The sequence below is a fragment of the Sebastes fasciatus genome, chromosome 12 (assembly GCF_043250625.1).
Source record: "Sebastes fasciatus isolate fSebFas1 chromosome 12, fSebFas1.pri, whole genome shotgun sequence".
Classification (NCBI taxonomy): Eukaryota; Metazoa; Chordata; class Actinopteri; order Perciformes; family Sebastidae; genus Sebastes; species Sebastes fasciatus.
Genome location: NC_133806.1, coordinates 34,651,766 through 34,675,082, shown reverse-complemented (window position 1 = coordinate 34,675,082; position 23,317 = coordinate 34,651,766). Strand labels below are relative to the sequence as shown.

Below are 23,317 nucleotides of genomic sequence, written 5' to 3'. Positions count from 1 at the left end.
GTTCGTCTAAAAGTAACGCAAGAGGGTGCCCCGTGCATCGGTCTCTGATGCCGAGGGGCTCTGACCAAGCGGCGGTATTTGATGAGCTGGGAGTGAGAACGTGTAGCTCCATGACATTGTGAATAAAATGTTTTCTTAAAACAAGGTTGATGTCATACGGACATGTGGCTACTACAGGAGCATATACCATCATTTCACAATCTCTCAGCTCATAAGATAAGATATTCCATTATTAGTCCCGCATGGTGAGTCTACCTCGGAGGGTTACATTATGGCAAACTAGAAGTGCACTCGGGGAGCGCAGACCTCCTCCAAGGCAGGTTTCATGTGCGTTTGCAGAAGTCCAGAGCCGTCCTGAGTAAAGCAAAATAAGAAGAAAAGAGAACATCCAGGCAGAGGGCTGCAGGGACACCAGCACACACTGCTAGTGGGGCATAGTGATGATTGAGAGAGATTATTTTAGTATCAGTCTGTACATTGTTTTTTTTTGGAATGTTTTGCATATTATACTTTTATATTGATGGCCATAACATCAGCCTAGAGTTTGTTTTTTTCCCACAGGAGACTCCTATGTCTTTATAAGTCACATTGAGCATGTGGAAAAAAAGGGAATTCACAGTGGAGAAAAATAAGTAGTAGATTCATAAAAAATGTTGTTGTAAAACTATGCACTTATCATTATAAATATATACAGTATGCTGCTATTTTCTTATGAATTTATTCATGTGATCATAAACACTTTGGATCATACAGCCATGAACTGGAGCAGTATTGTCTTCCCTACCTCTCTCCTCTGTCAGGTAACGAGCACATCATCCCAATAAGCGTCATCTGCGTGATTTAATCACCATGCTGGAGGTGTTCCTCCCATTTGTCTTATGGCTGAGGCAAAACAACTCAGGCTTGTACAGCCTGGGGACATGGAGCTCAGCACCACGGCCATGTAAAGGGCTACTGTCTCTGCCAGTCATCACCACATTATACACACAATGTGGAAAAGCAGCAATGCCTTCAATAAGATGTGATTTTATTGGCCAACAAGCAAGACACAGCAGTGGTGCGTGTTTGCTTATTAAATTATTCAGTGTTATTGTAGCGACAGTCCATAGGGAATGTCCCTGCTAGGAAGACGAGTGACACGCCTCAATGCTTCAGAGACCATCCCGTGCAGACATTTACATAATTAGCCACCATTAGACGTGTATTTTACAGCAGAAGTTAATAATTACCCAAACAGTAGGTATTTAGTATTTTTTGTTCCTGGGTTTGAATAGTGTTTGTGATGCATGCACAACTAACACTGATGATAATCAAAACACTCCATCCATCATCACAACAGTGTGTTTTAAACACCTCAGACAGAATCTGTTTACTCAGTGGAGGACAAATCCCCTCTGCATCTGCCTGGACTCATTAATAGTGAAACGGGGCGTCAGGAGCTCAGTCCATGGCAGAGAGTCGCCGGTTCAAGTCCCCACATGGACCGAGTATGTGTGTCGACTGGTAGCTGGAGAGGTGCCAGTTCACCTCCTGGACACTGTTGAAGTGCCCTTGAGCAAGGCACCGGACCCCCAAACTGCATCCTGGAAAGCTGTATAGTAACTGCCCACTGCTCCTAATGCTAGGTTAGGATTTCACCATATTGAGTTGTGCTGTGCGTTGTCAGCACCCGCATTAATGTTCATGTATGAAAACAGCTACGTGCTTTAGTTGTTAAAACATTTCTAATGACATTTAATCCAGGGAAGATAGTCCAATAGAGTGCTGCAGGAATGAGTCATAAAACCCAGAAATGAGTTAGCATTTTAGCACTTCTGGTTCCCTCACCTGGAAGTCTATGGGTTTTTAGTGAGATAAAGTCTGTGGTTAATGCCAGCTGAAGAGATTTTAACTAGGGCTGTTATCAATCACATGATTGTCCTGAGTTAATCTTGACTAATCACACATTTTTGATTGTTCTAAATGTCCCTTAAAGGGAGATTTGTCAAGTATTTAATACTCTTATCAACATGAGAGTGGACAAATATGCTGCTTTATGCAAATGTATGTATATATTTATTATTGTAAATCAATTAACAACACAAAACAATGACAGATATTATCCAGAAACCCTCACAGGTACTGTATTTAGCATAAAACAATATGCTCCAATCATAACATGGCAAACTGCAGCCCAACAGGCAACAACAGCTGTCAGTGTGTCAGTGTGCTGACTTGCCCCAAACTGCATGTGATTATCATAAAGTGGGCATGTCTGTAAAGGGGAGACTCGTGGGTACCCATAGAACCCATTTACATTCATAATTTAGCATAACTTTGGAGCATTATTTAGCCTCCTTTGCAACAAGCCAGTATGACAGTATGGTTAGTATGGTTGGTACCGATGGATTCATCAGGTTTACTAGTTTCATATGATACCAGTATCTTCCCTCTTGCTTTAAAACTGAGCCAGTACAACCTAAAATCACAAGTTGTGTTAATGTGATAAAGAAATTAGAGGCTTTAAAATGAATTTGCATCAACGCGTTATCGCATTAACTTCGACAGCCCTAACCAACTTGATTGGGTCAAACAAACAAGACTTTCAACCAGGAGACCACTGTTCGTGTCCTGTGTGAAACTAAAAGTAACATTGACTTTTTTCGTCACATCAGTCCCCTGAGTCGCTAGTCGGTGAAGTTAACGTCAACCACGACCGTTTCCTAACCCTACCTAAGTGGTTGTGTTGCCTGAAACTTCCTGCAAAAACGGAAGGCTATTTTGAAAGGACACTATGCATGTAACGAACGTATATTGACACGCTTTTCCTGGTCCATCCAAAAGTAACAAAAGAGGGGCACAAGAGCGATGCCGAGGGGCACTGACCAAGCAGCGGCATTTGGGAGAGAACGTGTTGAACGAGTGAGAACATGTTGAACCACCACATATCATAAAAGAGCTTGAGGATCAGAACCACGTAAATTAAATTTCAAATGTGTTCGATATTTGAATCTAGAGGTCCATAATAGTAGGCAAGGGAAAAGAGAGGACTTTTAGCTGCAGCCTGAAGGTCTGAGGGACAGCTGCAGGGGAAAGGAGAGACCAAAACCACACAGGAAATAAAGAGATGAGGAGGAGTCACAGCTAAGAGTGAATGACAGCATTACCTAGCTAACTATAGCTACTTTGACATTTCTGTGAACTGAACCTTTAATGATTTTTGGTTCTCTTCACAGAAGTCTTTTCACAAACACAGTTTGCATAAGGGCAGACATGGAGTGCAGATGTAAAGTGTTGGGCCTGGAAGGTGTGATGTGGATAATATCAGCCACCTGAGATAAATGAAAGGAAACATATTGAGGTAGTTACCAATCTGCCAAAAACATTTAGTCACCATTAAACGTGAAAGCGAAAAACTGTAATGAGCACTTGTATTATCCTGTGTATGCATACCACCATAACCCGTAACGCACAGATGACATGGACTAACAGTTTGTGACCCGAGGCTGTGAATGATGGCTGCAGAGGGACCTCAGCATAGGTAGGATGATTAACAAGCACATATGCTGCGTCTTACACCAACTGTTGTTTTCAGTAATGTTAGTGGTGAAATGATAAAGAGGCTGTGCAACTATCACCACTGCAGTTATCTAATGAATCTGTGTGAGTATGTTCCAGTGTGAAGACGATACACACACAAACATATTAATCACAGCCGCGTCCTTGTGTGTGAACAGTACCTGTAAATGCATGCGTGCCAATTACGCAGATGGATGAAAAGGAGGTGTGAAAAAAAGCTAAATCTCAAAGCTGTCTGAGAGCCATCGACGGATTGCAAGAGAAAAAAAAATCAAAACAAAAATTACAGCCGTAAGCGGCAGTTCGTGGTTTCAAGCTTTTTTTCGCTCAAGGTACTCTTGTGGACATATCGTGCAAGTTTGGAGATGATGGGCCAAATGGTTGTTGACCTAAGTCTGATTATGTGTTGCGCTAAGCCCTTTTGAAAGTCATTGGTTATTATCTTCGAAATGCAATGATATATCAACAAGCTTTCTGAAACTTTTCAGAAGCTTGGTCCAATATTGATCCACAGAACATTTGGTAGAAATCAGATTGGTGGTTTAGGAGAAGATGTAAAAAATGTGATATTCAAAAAATTCAAAATGGTTAAAAATTTAGTTGGCGGACGTTAGCGGTCCAAGAGGCATTTTTGTAGAACACATTCAGCTGGACAAGTGTGTCAAATTTCAAGTCAATTAAACTTTAGGTGTGAGGGGGCTGGCCTTTAAACTTTTCACTCATTTGGCTGTCAGTGATAGCGCCACCATGTGGCCAACTGAGATCATATTTTATGGGAAGCATTAGGACATCATGGCCATTTATGGCCTAACCCTAACCCTAACCCATAACCCCTAACCCTAACCCTAACCCACCCTAATGAACGTGCACGCGTGCATGAACGTTGAACTATAACACAAAATGAGCATTAGCCTGAGACATCGTCATTGTAGGCACTTCAATACTACTATACTAATACTAATACTAAAAATACTAATTCCAACAGAGTGACATTCAGAGCAGCCTACACATCTGAGTATGTTAGCAACCGTTAGCACATTAGCATGTGGCTAGCAGACTTTATGCTAACTATAAGAACACATTACAACATCAATATAAACTCAAGGCGCCAAGTGTAACACTGTACTCACGTGTTGCTGAATACACACATGGCTGGATGGCTGATAGAGGACAACTCTGTATGAAGAACACGTTTGTGTTTTCCTCTCCTTGTCCACCACAAACTACATTTAGCAACCGACTCGTCCTCTGTGAGTGAAATCTGACACTCTCTGCTCGGTGCTGATGCATTCACCGTCACTGTGTTAAATCCGTCATCCGCCAATCTATTGATAACTGATACGCCAAAATGAAGTAAATGGGTTTTATTTCTGTAGAAAAAGCAAAAACAACGATGGGGGCGCTGGGTATGTAATTTAATCGGTGTGTGCCCAACCAGGGCTGGACTGGGACAAAAAATCTGCCCTGACATTTTGGCCCAGACCAGCCCCAACACCGGCCATTTGTGCTGTGTGTACCACGTTTTGTTGAAGGCTCTGTTCGAGGAAACACCTTCAAATGTGGTTGTGATTGTTTTGCATACTTGCCAACCTTGATACCTCATAAATAGGGAGGATTTCAAAATCAAAGCGGGGGGGTCCTCCCCCAGAAAAATGTGAGTTTGTTTCAGAGACTTTGTTTCCTGAATTCTGGTGACTTTAAAACAATAAACCCACGCGGCGCAAATACGCTGACGCTGCGCTGTTATGTATCACCATTATGAATCTCCTAAAGAACCTGATATGGAGAGGGCAGAGGAGAGTACCGACAGCTTGCAAGAAGCTCCGGTACGCATGAAAAAGTCACGGCACGCCAAGGAGTAAAATGAGTCAAATACTGCGTACCGCCACGTACCGGCCCACTTCGAGCACTGTTCATTTCTCATGACATGTTGAGCCAGGCAGCTAGCCCAGAACTGCTTACCGCAATTTCTACACTCCCTCCATCATCTCTCTCCCTCTCCTCCTCACTTTGGCCGTCCGGCACAAACGATTGGGCCAGCCCAGTGTCAATTAAGGAAAATAAATGGGCCGATTTACTTATTTATGGGCCAAAAAAAGAAGACTGCGTCGGCCCACCGGGAAAATGCCCGGTATGCCAGATGGCCAGTCCAGCCCTGTGCCCGACCACCGTGTAACACCGGTAAAACCAACTACAGCGACAAGCCTAGATGAATTGATTTTACAATTTATTATGTATACTGTGACTTGTAGCACCCCCTAGTGGTCGATTTGAATGAAACTTTCATGATGTTTCAGGTACTCTTGTGAACATATCCTGCAGGTTTGGAGATAATAGGCCAAAAGGTTGTGGAGTTAGGTCTATTGATGTGCTGAGCCAAGCCCTTTTAAAGTTCATTGGTCAACATCTTGAAAACGAAATCAGATATCAACAAGTTTTATAGAACTTTTGATGAGGTTGGTCCAATAATGAGCCACAGAAAGTTTGCCAGCAATCAGAGCTTTGATTTAGGAGGAGATGTCAAAAATATGTTTTTCAAACTACTCAAAATGGAGGAAAATCTAGTTGGTGGACTTTACTGGTCCATGCAGCTTTTTTGTAGAGCACACGGAGCTGGACATGTGTGTTAAACTTCAAGTCAATCTGACTTGTGGTGTGAAGGGGCCGGTCTTTAAAAGTTTAGAAAATGTTGTAGCTCCACCATCAGGCCAATTGGGATCATATTTTAAGTGAAGCATTATGACATTTTTCACAGCAAATTGAGCAAAGGCATAATTTAGCATATAATGCTACATAGGCCATGCCCACATGCACCAATCAATATGACACTTCAGATCTTGATTAATATTTGCCCCCAGATCATGTGCACCAAACTTGATAAAATTCTGTCCCCCGGATCTTGAGGTACAAGTTTTTGATATTTTTGGCACCCCCTATGGGTCGAGCAAAAAATGCTTTGCTACGTGTATTCCCAAACACGTACTGAAGATATCTACCAAGATTTCCCACACAGGGAACGCCTTGCTGAACAGCTGGCTGCGTATTTCATGCGTGTGGCGTACACACTGGCAGCGTTTCTGCTGCTGTCAGCCCTTTCTTTCTGCATGGAGTTTGCCTTTCATAATGGCCATTTAATTTCATTATATATGTCATTTATATTTATTTTAGACAGAAAATCACTCATTTGTAAATAATGGTAATAATCCATAGTTAAAGGCCCGTACTTTATTCATTCATGGAGCCCTGCAAGTCACTGCATGTTCTATAACACTGTCCTGCAAATATTTCAGAATAAAAGCCTCGTGTTAACAAATGAAGGAATTCTGTCCACAGAAAAAACGCTTGATGGCTTTTATTTTTTAGGAGGAAGTGTTGATTTTAATATAAATTTACTTTTTTTCATGTCCGTGACATGAAACTGTAGTAATGGTGCTGGTATAATGTCAATATACTGTCAAAAGAACACGTTCACTGTCTGTTGTTGCTGTGAACAAGGTCGGCAGTGGGGCTGCTCTAACCAGTTAACACGAAATAAGAAACGACAGGTTCCGCAGGCGCTGCTGACGTTCCCTGTGTGGCCAGAGCGTTAAGTGTGTTAGTCCATCTATCTGTGTCAGTCCAGTGATAGATTGGTGACCAATCCCAACACAGTCTCACAGCAGTTCATGAAACAGTCACAAAATTGTATCTATTTGATTCGTGTACAAAGACACAAATTTCACTTTTCTTTCGTGACGCTCAGCACGACTTTCAAAAACGTATTTTTTGTGCGTTTTCCTATGAATGTCCAGCAACACATGACACGTGGCAATTTCCGCTCCAGTCTTTTCAAGATAAAACTACTTAGTTAGGTTTGGGTTAAAAAGAACTCTGTTAGTGCTGTAAGTAAGTAAATACAGAAGTTACATGACAAATAAATCCACTTTGACTTCTGGTTTGACACGGGAGACGAACACCGGTCCCCTGGGCGAAAGTCCATTGTTTTTTGACCCACCCATTCGTGCTGACCATCACGAAAAAAACGTGAAATTTGTGTCTATGTACACGAATCAATACATTAAATATTGTGACTATTTCCAAACTGCTGTGCGACTGGGCTGCCAATCTAGACAGGTTCCAGCTCCTGATGAACTTGAACAGGATAAGTCGGTACAGAATACTAAACTCAATTCCTACCCCCCTAGTTCCAGCACCATTGCTCAGACCACACCCATCTTCAGACTCAACTACACACCTGTAAAGTTTCCTGACTGTATCTTACACGGTTGTGACGTTATCACGGTGACAACACCTGTCCACAGACAGACATATAAACACCTGCCAGAGTCCGGTAAACCTGCTCTGTGGTAGTTGCTGCTACAGTAGGTGTCTCCAGGACCAAGTTTTACCATGATGACTCACACACGGACTCACAGGGTGAAAACACTACCAGCGCCACTGTTGCGGCTGGTAATAACTAACTAATATAGCTACAAATTATTCTTAAAGGCAAGGCAGGACAACCAGGCAAAGTGGGCCCCAGACACTCCAGTGTGTGAGGTGTCTGGGGCCCAGACACTGGAGTGGTCCCAAAGGCTCCCGGTTTATTGTGTGTCAATAGATGTTTGCTACTTATATTAATTAAATATTTGCATCAATTAAGGCAATTCAGGCATTAGATTCTGCATTATAACGTAATCTTGAGGCCATGTCTTGTGGAGTGGCCCTGTGTCAAACACCTTTATTATTGGAGTTCATATTGTGCTCAGGTGTATCGGTATTATTCCAGCATGGATTCACATTCAGATGACACCTGGCAGAGTCCTGTAAACCTGCTCTGTGGAAGTTCCTGCTACAGTAGGTGTCTCCATGATGGCTCACACACAGACTCACAGGGTGAAAACAACACCACACTCTGCAGCGACTGCTGGTAAACTTTCAGACCAACAGACATAAGAAAGGTTAAGTGGGTTAGAGTTTGATATTTGTATCTTATTTAATGTCAAATATAAATATTTTTGTATTAATTCGGTAGTTATGAGGTTGATCACTGTGCAGGAACGACACGTTCTCGTCCCAGCTTGTCACATACTGAAGCTTTTATCAGACTCCTCTGCATCACTTTTCCTGCTTAATGTTGTCAATTAAACAAAAACAGTTACGTGTAATGTTTAAGTTTAGACAACAAAACCACTGTAGTTAACTACGTTTGTACAGTAAAAATGTGACTTGAACAGCTGACTGTAAAGTGAAAGTAAAGCGTAACACACAGGACATGAACAGCGGTCTCCTGGTTGAAAGCCTTGGGTTGTTGGACCCATCCACCTCCCCCTTCCACCCGCCCTGTATGTCTTTTTGCTCTTTAAACTATGTCACCACAGTACTTTCCCTGAGCGTTTACTGTTGCCATGGATGGGTTTACATTGTGGTTAATGGAGAGCCCGGTGCGTCTCATACCGTCGCACAAGGCCCCCTTTAGCGGTGGTTTATGGAACGACGACGGCCCTGATAAAGCGTCGGTATTTGACGCCCAGGGAATGAGAATGGGCTGGCTGCCACTAACCCTTTTAGCATTTCATTAGGGTGAGTTGAAGTGAAGAGTTAGTGTCCCATAAAAAACGCTTTTCCATCTCAAGAAAAAAAACTCCACTGCATTAGTCTATAATATTTACCATGCAGATTTGACATATTGAATATTGCTGCAACAACCATCTCAAAGTTTAGCATAGCTATACACATGTTGTTTAAATGGCTGGGCGGTACAGAACAGTGAAGCACTACACTAGAAAAGACTGTAGTTGGTTTAATGATATCCAGCTGTGACTAACCTTGAAGAAGATCATGGTGGAGCCGTCCTCCACCACTCCGTATTCTATCTTCGTCTGCTTGGCCAGGTCGTCAGCAGAGTCGATGGGCGACTCCATCCTCTCCACGGTGAGGAAGGCCGCCAGGTTTGCCGTGTAGGAGGAGATGATGATGAGCGTGAAAAACCACCAGATTCCTCCTACAATTCTGGTGGACAGGGCTTTCGGCATGAGCTCAGATCCTGAACGAGAGGAGCAGAGGAGGGTGGTGAGGCCTGGTAAAGCAATAGGCTGGGGAGGGGGCAGCACCCAGGCCAGACCAGACCAGACCAGGCCGGGCCAGGCTAGGCCTCTGCATCTCCTGCCTGAATCACACACTTACATACACACAAAGTGGGCAGAGTGGGCAGCCTGGTGATTGATATTTAGTCTGTCTGTACTGTCTCTTCTACAACTAACATTTCTAAGAACATTTTCCATCAGTTCTCTCTTTATATTCAAAATGTGACAGGAAAACAAACCTCTCCCTCTGCCAGAAAGTGGCCCAGGAAAATGAATTTGCACGTTCTTGCTGGAAACTTGGTGACATAGTGTCTACTTGGGGAGGGGGGGGGGGGACAGCTACTGGCACTGGCTTAGCTGGCACGCTAACCACCAACATGTTAGCTGGTAGGAAACAACTTATATTTGAGCAGGTTATCAACCAAACCGTCTCGCCAGTTGCTTGCAGTTTGTCGGAGACAAACTATTTGTATCATTTGAGACTTCTGTCTTGAAAATGTCTGCAAACTATCTTTAGTGAAGCAACGTATTGTCACGGTCACAGGTTGTCATTTATCATTTTCGATTGGTTACTAAGGTTCAAGAGGGCAGGCCTAACGTAATATGAGCTGGCCTGAGGGCAGAGTGCTAGGGTAGAGAGATGGACGCATGAGAGTGGAGTGCTGCAGATGAATGCAATCAGTAAGTTTTGTTGAGACCGTGATGGACGATGAAGGTTAACCCCTAACCCTGAAGTATTTTGGTTTAGTTTCTGTTTGTTAACCTAAATGAACTGAAACAGACTCTGAGCTCAGTGCACGGTTCTTAATACAAGAAGAGTACCAGATCGGAACGGGACGGCCTAACCACCCTATTTGAGTGAGCACCACTGTGGGCAAAGAGTGGAGTGACTGCTTAAAACTAGTCGACCTCAACAGGACTTCAGTTAAGGCCTGCATACATTTTCTGTTGAATTCTAGGCATTAAGCATATGTGGCCTGTTAGTGGCTGGTACAGCCATAAGGCTTAGTGGCAATTAATACCCCAGACCAAACAACCAATCATTTTATCAGCACTACCTGTGCTGTGTATGGTATATTACACTACGGTATAACAGGGTTTCATGAAATTTGATTGCACACAGCTAAAAATGATACCTTCCCTTATTTCAGACTCTTCAGCTCTCTGGTCCCTCAAAGATCAACAGATCAACCCTGTCAAGCCACCCGATTCGACTGTTATCAGGCCATTAAATAGGCGTTATCAGTCGCTATAAGCACCATATATGTGGGTCAGTAGGGGCCTACTACGCCTACTACGTTGTGTAAGTGAAATTTGAAAGCAACATGTTCTAACATGTAAAACTGAATGAAACGTCACCTTTTGAACACAAAAAGGCTTCTTTAGGTTTAGGCAACAAAAAAAACAGTTAAGTTTAGGGAAAAACATTGTGTTTTTGGTTGAAAAAGCTACGAACACAAAGACAACTACACATTATTGGTTTCACACGAGATGTAAACCCTGAAAACCCCCTATGTTTTGTGTCCCATCCGTCATCTCCAGCCTCCACCCATTATCGAGTTTTACTCTGTCTATCTACAGCGCCTGACTTCCGCCTCTGCTCCTGTAATAATTACTACGGTCGCTAGAGGTCGCTGTCATGTTCTTTTATACCTTCTTTTGGGGATACCTACTAGTGGGTGTAGTAGGCCCCTATTGACCCACATCTATGGGGCTTATAGCGACTGATAACGTCTTTTTAATATCCTGACAACAGTCTAATCAGCTGGTCAAGCTGGTTTGCATTCGGTCAATAACTCAAAATTGCCCGTCAAAGTTGTCAAAAGCTATACTCTACATAAAGATCTGCTCACATTTACTTCAATGTACTGATTGAGGTAATTCCTATGAAATTAACTGATTTTGTTGAGAAAAGTTTCTGCCGTGAACGCTGGTCTGACCCGTGCTCTTTCTACGCAGAGTTGTTTAGCTTAGCCCAGCGTCAGTTACTGTCACTATTTTTTACCTCTTACATTAGAGTGCACTAAATCTTCCGTTAATCTGACTGTTTTACGTTGAAGTTTTATGCAGAATATATGCAGAGCATATGTGCGTGGGTAGAGTGGGAGTGAGGGAGGGAGGTTTGTTGTCCGGGTGAGAGAAGGTGGGACTGGGTTATATCACACTATTCTCCTCAAGCGGCTTAAGCAATTGAAAGCTGGGATTTTGCACATTCACTCAGAGGGAAAGCTGATAAAGAGTCAGAGAGATAGGAGGTTAAGAACTCTGTGCTCCACTCCGTTTGTAAGAGACTCACTTTTCATCAAACTTTCTCTCTTTCTTGCAGTCCCCCAAGTGAGCTGTCTAGTAAAGGGAGCACGCAGAGAAAGACATGACAGCTGACTGCAGCTGGAGCCCATCGCTATTGATACTGCAATGGAGAGGGAACTGGAGGGGGCACATCTCTCCCAGGGTTCCTCCCTTACCGCTACACTCAGGAGTACATCAGGCTTCTGGGAGATTATCTCATTGGTAAACTTACACTATATTGACTTTCATAAAAATAACAGCGGTTGGTTAAATTAATAGTAATTGTGTCTTTTCACAAGTAGCTGAATGTGTTTACTGTCAGCATATCTACACCTACTCCTTTGTAGCACCATGATGCCACTTTAAATATGGGGTGTTGAAGTCATATTGTCATGCAGCTTTAGCCTAGAACACACACAGTATGTTGATACCACAGTGTTTTAAAACATATTCATCAGTACAGACAGAACCAGCAGACCTCTGCATCATCACTCACTGCATCGTGTGAAGTCTTGATGAACACAGGAACAGGCTGGGGGATGAACAGAGGTTCACTCTGTCACTTGTCTTTAGTAAACTGGGTCTGTAGTTGACTGTGTTGTAGGTCAAAACGCACACACGCTCACAGATGGCGATTCTGTGCTCTGGAGCGTGCATTCTACAGTCCTCACCCCGCTGTGTGTGTTTTAACATCCACCATGTGGCTGCTGGTTAAAGAGTTAATACTGAAAATATAGAGTGTGTGTGCATTTGGATACAAATAGGAGCTGATGAGATGAGACACAGCCTCATCTCCCAGATCAGCAACATTGACCATTAGTGCTTCATTCAAATGTGCTGATGGCTGTTCATTACCTTAACCTTACAGGATTGTATATATATATATATATATAAACGGCATATGAATGACACCACATTGCGTGTCATTTAGCACCATGCCGTCTGTATTGACAGCAATGTAAACACATCCGTGTGAATATGCTGCGCTCAGAGTGACGTAGAATAAAAAGGGAGAAAGACTGCTTACGATTGGCGGGAGAGGGGGTGGATCATCCACCATGGATGGGTCAAACAAACAGGACTTTCAACCAGGAGACCGATGTTCGTGTCACAAAGTATATTGTTGAATTATTTTATTCATTATTATTATAATTTTTATTTAAGTTTTTTTAGTGACGTTTGTGACGTGTTTTCCGTACTTATGTTGTTGTACTCTGGCTCTATCTATCTGGCGTGGAGAGGAGGTTGTGTTGCTCTAGCTCTATCTATCTGGCGTGGAGAGGAGGTTGTGTTGCTCTGGCTCTATCTATCTGGCATGGAGAGGAGGTTGTGTTGCTAAGGCTCTATCTGGTTGGCTTGGAGAGGAGGTTGTGTTGCTCTGGCTCTACATGTATGGCGTGGAAAGGAAGTTGTGTTGCCCCGTCTATCTGTTTGGCGAGGAGAGGAGGTCGTGTTGCTCTGACTCTATCTGTTTGGCGACGCCTGGAAGCTGCTTGACATCCTTCTGGATCCACCTTCTCACATGTGTTCACATTATATGTATTATTTTCTGTCATGGATTGTCTATATTGTATTTTCATGATGTTGTTACTCTGTAGACACGACATCTATTGCACGTCTGTCCATCCTGGAAGGGGGATCCCTCCTCTGTTGCTCTTCCTGAGGTTTCTAACATGTTTTCCCTGTTAGAAGTTTTTTTTTGGTTCAGTTTTTCCTTATCCAACGAGAGGGTCGCACTGTAAAGGACAGAGGGTCTGGATCCTGCACAGATTGTAAAGCCCCCCGAGGCAAATTTGTGATTTGTGATTTTGGGCTATACAAATAAAATTGTCTTGACTTATACGTATTTTAAGCCCGACTATGATGTTTTTCCTTAACCTAACTCAGTGCTTTTGTTGCCTAAACATAATCCTTTCACGGTAACAACATGGCATTAAATGACACGCGAAAACCCTAAAAAACATCATCATGAAGGCGTCAACCCTTCCCAGGTTGATCATTTTGAGGGTTCTGCCTGCTTTCAAGATTTGGCCTCTGCTTACAAATGATTTTACACTAATATTGATTTATAAAAGGTTAGAGCCACAATACATCTCAGATGTGCTGCTACATGATGAACCACATGTATATGGAACAGTTTCAGTTGTCGCCATCATTGAGAGTCTTTGGTGATATAGAACTTGCATTTACATCCCTTTAATTTGTATACATTTGGTAGACGGATCATAGCTCTAAATTTATCATCTAAAAAATGTAAAATACACTAATTGAAGGTTATTTAAAGGTAATAAGGTAATTGCATGATTTGAGCACCCTGCTCCGAGCAACAAAACTATGACTTCAGTGTCTAACAGTGAAAACATAAGTTAACCAGTGGTAAAGTCTTCTAAAACACATTGTGTTTTTAACCTCTCATTAGCCATCAGCCACAGTATCAAAGTCACCCAGCGCAGGGCACCAGCCACCCACTTTGCCCATTCATAAAACCACAACCAAGAACAGAAATCAAGGTAGCAGGCATGAACACAAACACATATTCATCAGTACTGTCAGCAGTGGCTTCTGCTTCTTCTGCTATCAGATGCAGGATTGTTTAAAAGTGGAACATGTTACCAGCTCCGAGCTTCTCTTCCTGTTTCACCTCAGAAACCAGAACAGAAAAGAGGGGCGAGTCGACCCAAACAGAGCCTGGTTGGGGCTGACTGTCATGTACCCAAGGTAACGTCATGACCAAACAGCACATCCCACAGTTTTCTGGGGGGCGGGGCGAGCCGCCGGGCAGGGGAGCCTCTCTACAGTGCAGACCAGCACGGTGCCATGCAGACACTGTGCGTTCCTTCAGTCTAATCCCACAGCCTTCTGGCCCTCAGCCACATCTTCTCAACTGGTCAACCCTACACATCTGTGCTGCTGGCTTTTCAAACAAACAACATCTACATCTAGTAGCTAAAATGAATGACATTTACACACATGTGAACATAAATCCCTCAGTTCTAAACATGTTGTATGCTCAATGTTTATCAAATCTGTTGGGTGTCTTTTTGTAGGGTTACAGTCAAACCAGTCATCATATTTTGATCTCAAATAATTTAAATAATATTTTACACTTTAGCACTCAAATAAATACAAATCTGTGGAAAACGTTAGTAGCTAATTTGGGTATATTAGTAAGCATGCAGTATAAATAAACATGCAACCAGCCAGCAAGGGACACGTTATGAGCTGCTAAATCAAGGAAAGACTGAGATGTTTGTCGACCTAAAGTGTCACTTCATCAAAAACAACAAACATATTTTCTCACTTACCTCTGGTGGTATCTAGTCATGCAGATTATTTTGCTTTTATGTGCCCAAATTTTGAGATATCTGTCTCTGAGATTTCACCCTCCACCTAATACAATGGTGGCGGGTGAAAAAACAACAATGACAACATGTGTTCTGTGGATTATCCAGAGGACCTGACAACACTGTTGTCTGGAAAGAGATGTTTCTGGCTGCTTTTTCTTTTTTTTTATGTAATCTACAGAACCAAATAACAGAAAATATGTTGAATCTTCTCAGAAACTGAATATCTAGAAATGTAACCACTACTTAATCCTTATTGAGATATTTTAGTTGAAAACATGCACCAGTAAGTGATTTAAAGTGCTGTTGATATATTTTCTCTCTCAAAATTCAAGAAAACAGCAAATGGGCCTTGAATTTTTTTTGTTTCTGGAGCTTCCAACCACATTTCCTAGTTGGAGTTACTCAGTTGTCAGGATGCGACCTAAGTGTGGAACTTGGGTTAAACATAGACTGTATAAAATATGGATGTAGTGTCCGTGACATCACTGATAGGTTTCTGAAGCGCAAAAATTAAGCTCAAAGTGGGCGGCTCCAGCCATCGCCATCTTGGCAGTGACGACTCCGGCTAATCAAAAAATTGGTAAAGACGTGGAGCGTGAATGGAGCTGAGGCGGGCCGAATGAAGCCTGGTAATTTGTCCACCTAGATTGAGCTAGGTTAGGCTAAGAAGCTAGGCTATATCATGGAAGAGAACGGGATATATGCTTCTCTGTGTAGCCGGCTAATGTTAACCCCGTGGTCTTGTTGACAGACTTCTTCCATCAGTCAATCAACTTATTGGTCACATGAAATCGTACAGGGTGATATTACAACTCCAGTGAAATGTAATCTCGTCAGCTCCTTCAATTTGTGCAGTAAAGGGTTGACGATGTTCTCCAGTTTACACTATGTGTTATGTTGGTTGAAATGGTCTTTACACCCCGACAGAGATCCATTACTGATGAGCTCTGAAAAAGGACCGGAAAAGAGCCGTCATCTGTAGCTGCTATAATCCTGTAAAAACGTCTACCAATCACTGCCTCGCAGTCCGCTTAGAAAGAACCAATCAGATGCCTCACTGCCTCCCTGCTCGTACTCTACCCTTGGCGTGCACCGGCCTGAACTCAAAGCGCGTCGCCGCCGCACGTTTCCTGGAGAATGGAAGAGAAAAGTCAGCCCTGCAGTAGCACTGCCGCGGTTACTGGTCATGAGGTAGCGTTGTTGAGTTGAGGATTCCCGTCATACAATTAACCGCACAGCAAGACATATTATTTGTCTGATATGTGCATGAAAGTCTCTCCAAAAGGCACCAACATTACAAAAAATTCAAGTTAAGTGACTCGAATTAACTGAGGTGACACCTTGCAAACAGCTAACAGTCCCACCTGTCACTCAAAGTGTCCACGCCCTTAATAATGCACAACTTTAAGCCTTAATATAATTTAAACGGGTGGAAATTAGCTGTAGAGTCCAACACCGTTTTTTGTACCAGGCTGTAAACATGTTTATTTTTGCTATGAAGTTGGGAATTTGAACACGGGGCTCGGAGGAGATCAACTGCCTTTTGGAGCCAGCCACAAGTGGCCATTTGAAGGACTGCAGTTGTTGGCACTTCCGCGTTGGCTTGTTTTTTATGCACCGGACGTTGCCGCTTGGTGTTAACATGTGGTGTCTACTGTACTATATTACGGTCGCTGAGGATGAAATATGGCTGAAAGCTCTTGAAAAACGCCTTGATTTTTAACGTTAAAGCCCAAGTACTTCAAGTTTGAATGTTTTTATCTTGTATATTTGTTTATGAATAAATTCAGATGGATACTTTTCAAAGTAAAATATTTCAGTGCTGTATATTAAAAAATCCAGTGATGTCTAAATGTCAACATTAATGATTCATTTGAGGTTGAATTTCAAAATAAAGTATTTAGTTGATTCAAGTGGTTATGGCTATTACTTGGGTTCATATTATTTCAAGTGTAGTACCTTCCTCCTGTGTTAGACAGGAGACAGAAATAAAAGAGACAGATATTCAAAACCTGGACATATAAAACCCAAACACAATCTGCATGGCTAGATACCACTAGAGTTAAGGGGATTATTTTTAGTGTCCTGTAATGGGGGTGAAGTGACCCTTTTACAGCTTTGACTATAGCAGCTAGTTCTTTGTGTGCTCCATTGCACTGTTCAGATGCAAGGACACAAACAGACATATACAGTATATACAGTACCATGCTTTCCAGGCCCTACAGTCATCACTACCTGTTGTAAATATGTTGCATTGTCAGTTGCTTTGGAAGAAATGCTAATTTAAAAATGCAACATATCTCCCGTTGTGACATGCATTGTAAAGTATATACGCCACATGAATAAACGTTACACGTTTGTTTTTTTCTCAGTCTAAAGATGCCAACTAGTTGAGAAGATATGGCATTGGTTTGGTAGAAGGAAACAAACCCAAACAGGCAGGGTAAGCTGCTGAGTTCACATTCCCCTTCAATCTCACCCATTTGATCCATCTCAGGTATTCTGGGTGGGAACTCTTACCTGTTCAGGTGGCTGTGAATAGGTGGGGAAAAGGGGGGGGGGGGGGTAAGGGAGCATGCACCGTCTTCATCCATTGATCACATCACTCAAATCCCACTCAGTCCATCCTGCTGGACTCTACCAGTGAAGCATCTAGCATCATGCACAGAGGCCCCCATGCATGGTCGTGGGCCCGGTCAATGAGCAAGGTTGACCCCCAGCAAAACAGTGGGACTTGTGCTAAAAAAAGGGGGGCAGGCAGAGGCGTCTACCTTGCTGCATGAGAGCTCCAACTCCAAACCAGAAACTATTTAGCAGGGTGAAATTGTTTTCCACTACATCCGAGTCAGGGTTGCATGGGTGGGGGTTATACCACTCGTAGGGACTAAACCTGTGACAATTAACAGAGAACACACACACACACACACACACACACATGTTTACTGCAGTTGCATAAAGACACAAGCGTAAACAACAAAAGAGACCAAGAGTTGTCATCCTACCTGGGGAGACAGGAGAGAAAGAAAACAAAGGTTACTTAGTCATGTCCAGAGATGAGACACTGCAAATCATGCCTGAGGACATGTCCCTTCATGTACATACCTCAGATTGCTAAAATGTTAACTGGATTAGTATATTAAGAGTTTATTACATGAATTATTGTAAAATGATGATTAGAATGTATTAACTGAATAATCTATTAGTCAAAATAAAGCTGCAAAAATGACTGCTCATCTGAATCTCTCTTGTATATTTTTAAATATTAATAAGATACAGTACTTGGGGATTGGGCTCGATTTAACACCACTCATATTCCAAAGGTGGCTCCTCGTGTGGGAGTGCTCATATCAAAGGCACTTCCCTCAGTAATTTAATCGATGGGGTCTGAAAATAACTCCATTGTCAGGCGAGAAAAGAACTAATAATCCTTATAATCTTAGAGGAGCATTAATATTCAGCAGATCAAGCGGTTCATTCCCATCATGCCCACGCCGGCCCCGGCGCTCCCCCTCACTCGACACACTCCTCAAGCAGAGAGATTTCTCATTTATTCATATCAAATAAAAGTGACATTACATTAGTAAAGGTTGATTGGTCTACAATTAAGCATTCTGACCTGATTTGGTTTGTGCTGGAGTAGAGGGGGAACCGGGGCCCTATCTTTACTCAAGCTGTTTAACAGACACAAGGGTTTGACTAATCAAATTGCAATGCATAATGTAGACTCACTGCGCTGGAAGTCAAAAACGATAACCTCGAGTGGATGGAACATCTGCATGGAGGATAATGCAGATGAAACTGCTACACCAGCGTGTGTCAAGGTTTTGATGGTCCTCTGGCTCTAATACAGCAGTACTGGGTTGAATATTGTAATAGGCGACTGTATATAAAGACGTATGGCTATGTCGATAAAATGACAGCATCATAACTGTACCCTATCATTAACTAATGGGCTTTACCATTAGAATGTGGTTAACAGTGGTGTTCCCTTTCACCCCGACAACACTCAGGAGGATATTGTGTAGTATAGCTCAAGGACCTCTGAATGTCCCCCTTATTTCTGCTTTAAGAGAATCCTTGGCCTTAAATCAATCCGTCCGCTCACTCAATTTAACCCAGATTTGCTTGCTTGTCAATTTGGAATGCCAAATTGAGTTCAGCTGAACTGCGACCTTGCCGTGGCATATGTGACAATGTGACTTGTGCAGAGGTCTCCGAGTGTGTTTCCTCCAATCATGTTGTGAAAAGCCAATTACCGCTCGCCATGTACACGGGTGAGCAAAGTCGTCAGCGTCGTGCTACATCATGGGAGTGGCTGGCTGGATTGCTGCTGCTGCCGCTGCTGCTGGTTGGGTCAGGGAATGCTAAACCAATGCCGTTTAAAGGAGAAAACACAGCTTAACCTGTCTCTCACTGTAGCACGGTTTGGCCCGGGTGCTGTCACTTTGATCCAATTACACTGCCCTTACATTATCTCAGATCATCTGCGCTGCAGAGGGAGAAACTTTGAGCAAGGTCAGTGCAGAGATAAAAGCGAGGAATTCACCAGCAGCGCAGAAACAATGTGAGGCTTTTATCTTTGTACGGGGGCAGGGTCACCCAGCAGAAACCTCCAGCGATGATACGCACGATAACGCCAATGTCAGGGGAGATGAATCAACAGAAACAGAATGATCCTGTTGCTCTGTCACAGAATGATTCACTTTATATGTCTACACTTAAATTCTGTAGTGTGCTGTTAAGGACCAGATCAGTTTGCCTGACTGTTGAAGTGATTTTCCACACTTTTATTTCCAGCAAGTTTGACTATTGTAATGGTCTATGAACAGTCGACACCACGACCAACACGTTCTCACTCCCAACTCGTCAAATACCCCCGCTTGGTCAGTGTCCCGCGGCATCGGAAACTGACGCATGGGGAAGCCAAACCCTCCCCCCCGCCCTGAATGGACTCTCACGCTATTAATGATATCAATTGAAAGCCCGGTTCTTCACAAATTATGACTCCGTGCGTTGGTTTCCGATGCCGAGGGGCACTGCCCAATTGGTGGTGTTTGACGAGTTGGGAGTGAGGTTGCCAAAAGAGCTCATTCAGAATGCTGCTGCCACAGTTGAAACAAAGAAGCAGAAAAAGTGAAATATTATATTCTCAGGTCGGTTCCTTACCTTTTAATTTGTGTTTTAATGTTTTAAACTTGTATTGCCTTGCTTTGCATTGTTTTTTCCCTTCAGGCAGCCATCGGTTTACTTCAATATTAATCAGAAGAGACTTGGAAGTTGCTTGAATGAGGAAAACACATTGATTTGAAACCTGCAAAACAGACATGATGCTCGTTGTGTTTAATTAGTTTCCATGTCTTTATGTGGTGATTTCCATTCTATACAGAAAATAATGGGAATGAATGGCTGTCTGGAAGGAAGAGGCAGAGCCCATTGAAACATTTAAAACATGATGGTGTGCCTTGGAAAACAGTGCTGAGCTGCATCTCAAATTAATCTATAGGTCCCAGCTTTCAGATAATATACACCACTTCTATGTGACCTCTACTGCTATCTCCCCCTAAAGACCCCCTGTACCTCCCTAAAAAAGACTAAAACTGGTCTATTGTGGGTGTCAGAGGGTTAAAGGTCCAATGCAATTATATCTTTTTTGTGAACCTTCTCTTATTCATTAAGACTCAGTACCCAAGTTGTGTTTTCTGTCTCACGATATTGAGAAAAAGTAGAATTACTGCTTCGTGGTTGTACGCCTTCGCCAACCAGTTAAGTTGCAGTTTACATCCACGTCTGTCCAAAATGTCATCACTACATTGTTTTATCCTGTTGGACATTTGTGTGAAATTTTCATAATTAGCATATGAATTCTTGAGTTAAGGACAAAAACATGTTTTGTGTTTTGACCTTTGACCACCAAAATCAAATCACTTCATCTTCCAGACCAAGTGGACGTTTGTGTCAAATTCGAAGAACTTGAAATCTCAGGCGTTCCTGAAATATCATCTTCACGAGAATGGGACGGATGGACGGACGGAAAGATGGACAACCCAAAACGTGGCTGTCGCCGGCGTCGAGGCATAAAACTGATGAGCATACATCCACAACATCCTACTTAGAGGTCTGTATGGGATTCAGAGGAGAATTCTAACCACATGATGAGGCTGCGCCTTTAATATGAGCACGTACTCTACCGCAGGTCTTTCATTCAAAGACTGAGGACAGACAGATTACACGTTGATGTGATATTTTGAGAAAGACAGGTGAAAACTACACGTCAGTATCATGAGTCATGATTATTCAGGGAAAGACAAGGAATATTCTGCACATGTGATCGATTACTGTCACTAAGCTTTACCTCTGCTTCTCACTTATCTTAAGACATTTAGCTTGATGTGTACGATGGAGGGAGTCTGATTCCCCGAAGTGAAACAAGGTGATAATGCACAGGCGTTAGCAGAGGTGTGTTATACTAAAGGTTTTGTTTGTTTTTCCAGCTGTTTCATCACCTGCGCCAGAAGCAGCAGTAGTGCTATTGATGCCATTAGAGGGAACATTAAAGCAATAACAACTGGTGACATTGACATCAGTGACGGAGCTAGCAGGGCTGGTGGCGGTACAACAGAGTAATCATGTGGTTTTAGCGGTGCACCCATGTGGAATAGGCCTAACCATGGCAAAGAGAAGCTGCTCTGACTCTAGCACTGTGTACGTCAGTCTCTCACTCATACAAACAGTCAGTCATACGGTACAGCACAAACACAAGCATACATAGATCAAATGTGTAATGTGTACACACACATATAGAAACAGTATATCAATGTAAACCTTGTAGTATTAAGTATTACTAGACAGCTTTGTCTCACAAACCTTTGTGAAATGAGTGTGACTATACAAATGATGTATGTGAACAGAAGGTGAAAGAAAGACATTCCTCCACCATGACAGGACTACGTGGGGGACATGGGACAAAGGACGCTTTTTCTGGGTGTATAGAATAAGCAGAGACTGTCCCAAGAAAAATTTGAGCGTCTCTTGGTTTTATGCAAATGCCTAAAACGTTCAGAAGGAACCTCTTATGTCCACATGAATTAGGTCAAGAGCAAAGGTGTGGAGGGCCATGGAACTTGGTCGGGGTCAGGCGGGGTGGTTAAAAGGGTCAACACAGGTTGTGACTTTGACATGGAGAGCACTGGTCATGTCTCATTTCCTATCAACAGTCAACGTCCGGGTTAAAATAAACCAACTAAGTAGTTCTTTTAACCAGAACATTAACGGTTCCTAACCTGAACTGAGTAGTTTTTAATCCAAACCATAATCTTCCTCTATGCTTAACCAAGTAGATACTGTATGTAAAACACACTAAACTTTTATTTTATTATATTTTTTAATTTTAATTGTCACATACACCGATTAAAGGACAACCAGCTCCACCCACTGAGCTAAACCTAAACCTAACCGAACTCTGACCAAAGTGGTGACAGATGGAGAAGTACATCTTTTACTGTGATGTGTAGAGGGTTTAGAAGGCACCTTTCCTGCAAGAGGAGCATCAGATCAGGAAACACTAATATGGGTCATTTTTGACGGCAATGAAAAATCACATTTTGTCGTTTAATTTGGGAGAAAATAAAGTATTTCATGTTAATACCAAAAGGTAAGTTTAGACCTTTCAAACTCGACAACATGAACATTCTAAAAGGGTCCATGAATTTCCTGTTGTGTAGCCATGCAGATGAGATATCTGTCTCTGGATTTGTTTCTAGTATAAACGGGCTATTTTTCTGTAGAAGGTAGCTTCAGTGAAAACTGTTAACAGCTAGGTTTTTAGATTATCTAGAACAACAAGGACACTCTTTCTGGTAGGGGCGACTGGAGCTCGGTGGGTAGAGTGGGGTCGTCCTTTAACCACAAGGTTGGCGGTTCGATCCCAGGCTCCTCCTGTCCGCATGTCAAAGTGTCCTTGAGCGAGACACTAAACCCCAAAGTTGCTCCCCGGGTGCTTACAGCAGCCCACTGCTCCTAAAATACTGAGGATGGGTTATGTGCAGAGGTCAAATTTCA

At 42.7% G+C, this 23,317-nt stretch overlaps 1 protein-coding gene across 4 annotated transcripts in view; it reads right to left on the bottom strand.

Moving 5' to 3' along the window:
- Nucleotides 1–23,317, bottom strand: part of LOC141779802 (glutamate receptor ionotropic, kainate 2) — a 342,007-nt gene that overhangs the window by 67,394 nt on the left and 251,296 nt on the right. For all 4 annotated transcript variants that reach the window (XM_074654834.1, XM_074654832.1, XM_074654833.1 and 1 more), the window contains 2 exons: nucleotides 18,031–18,149; nucleotides 9,366–9,583 (listed from right to left, as the gene is read on the bottom strand). In XM_074654834.1, the coding sequence (XP_074510935.1) occupies nucleotides 9,366–9,583; nucleotides 18,031–18,149 (337 nt within the window). The remainder of the gene's footprint in view (nucleotides 1–9,365; nucleotides 9,584–18,030; nucleotides 18,150–23,317) is intronic.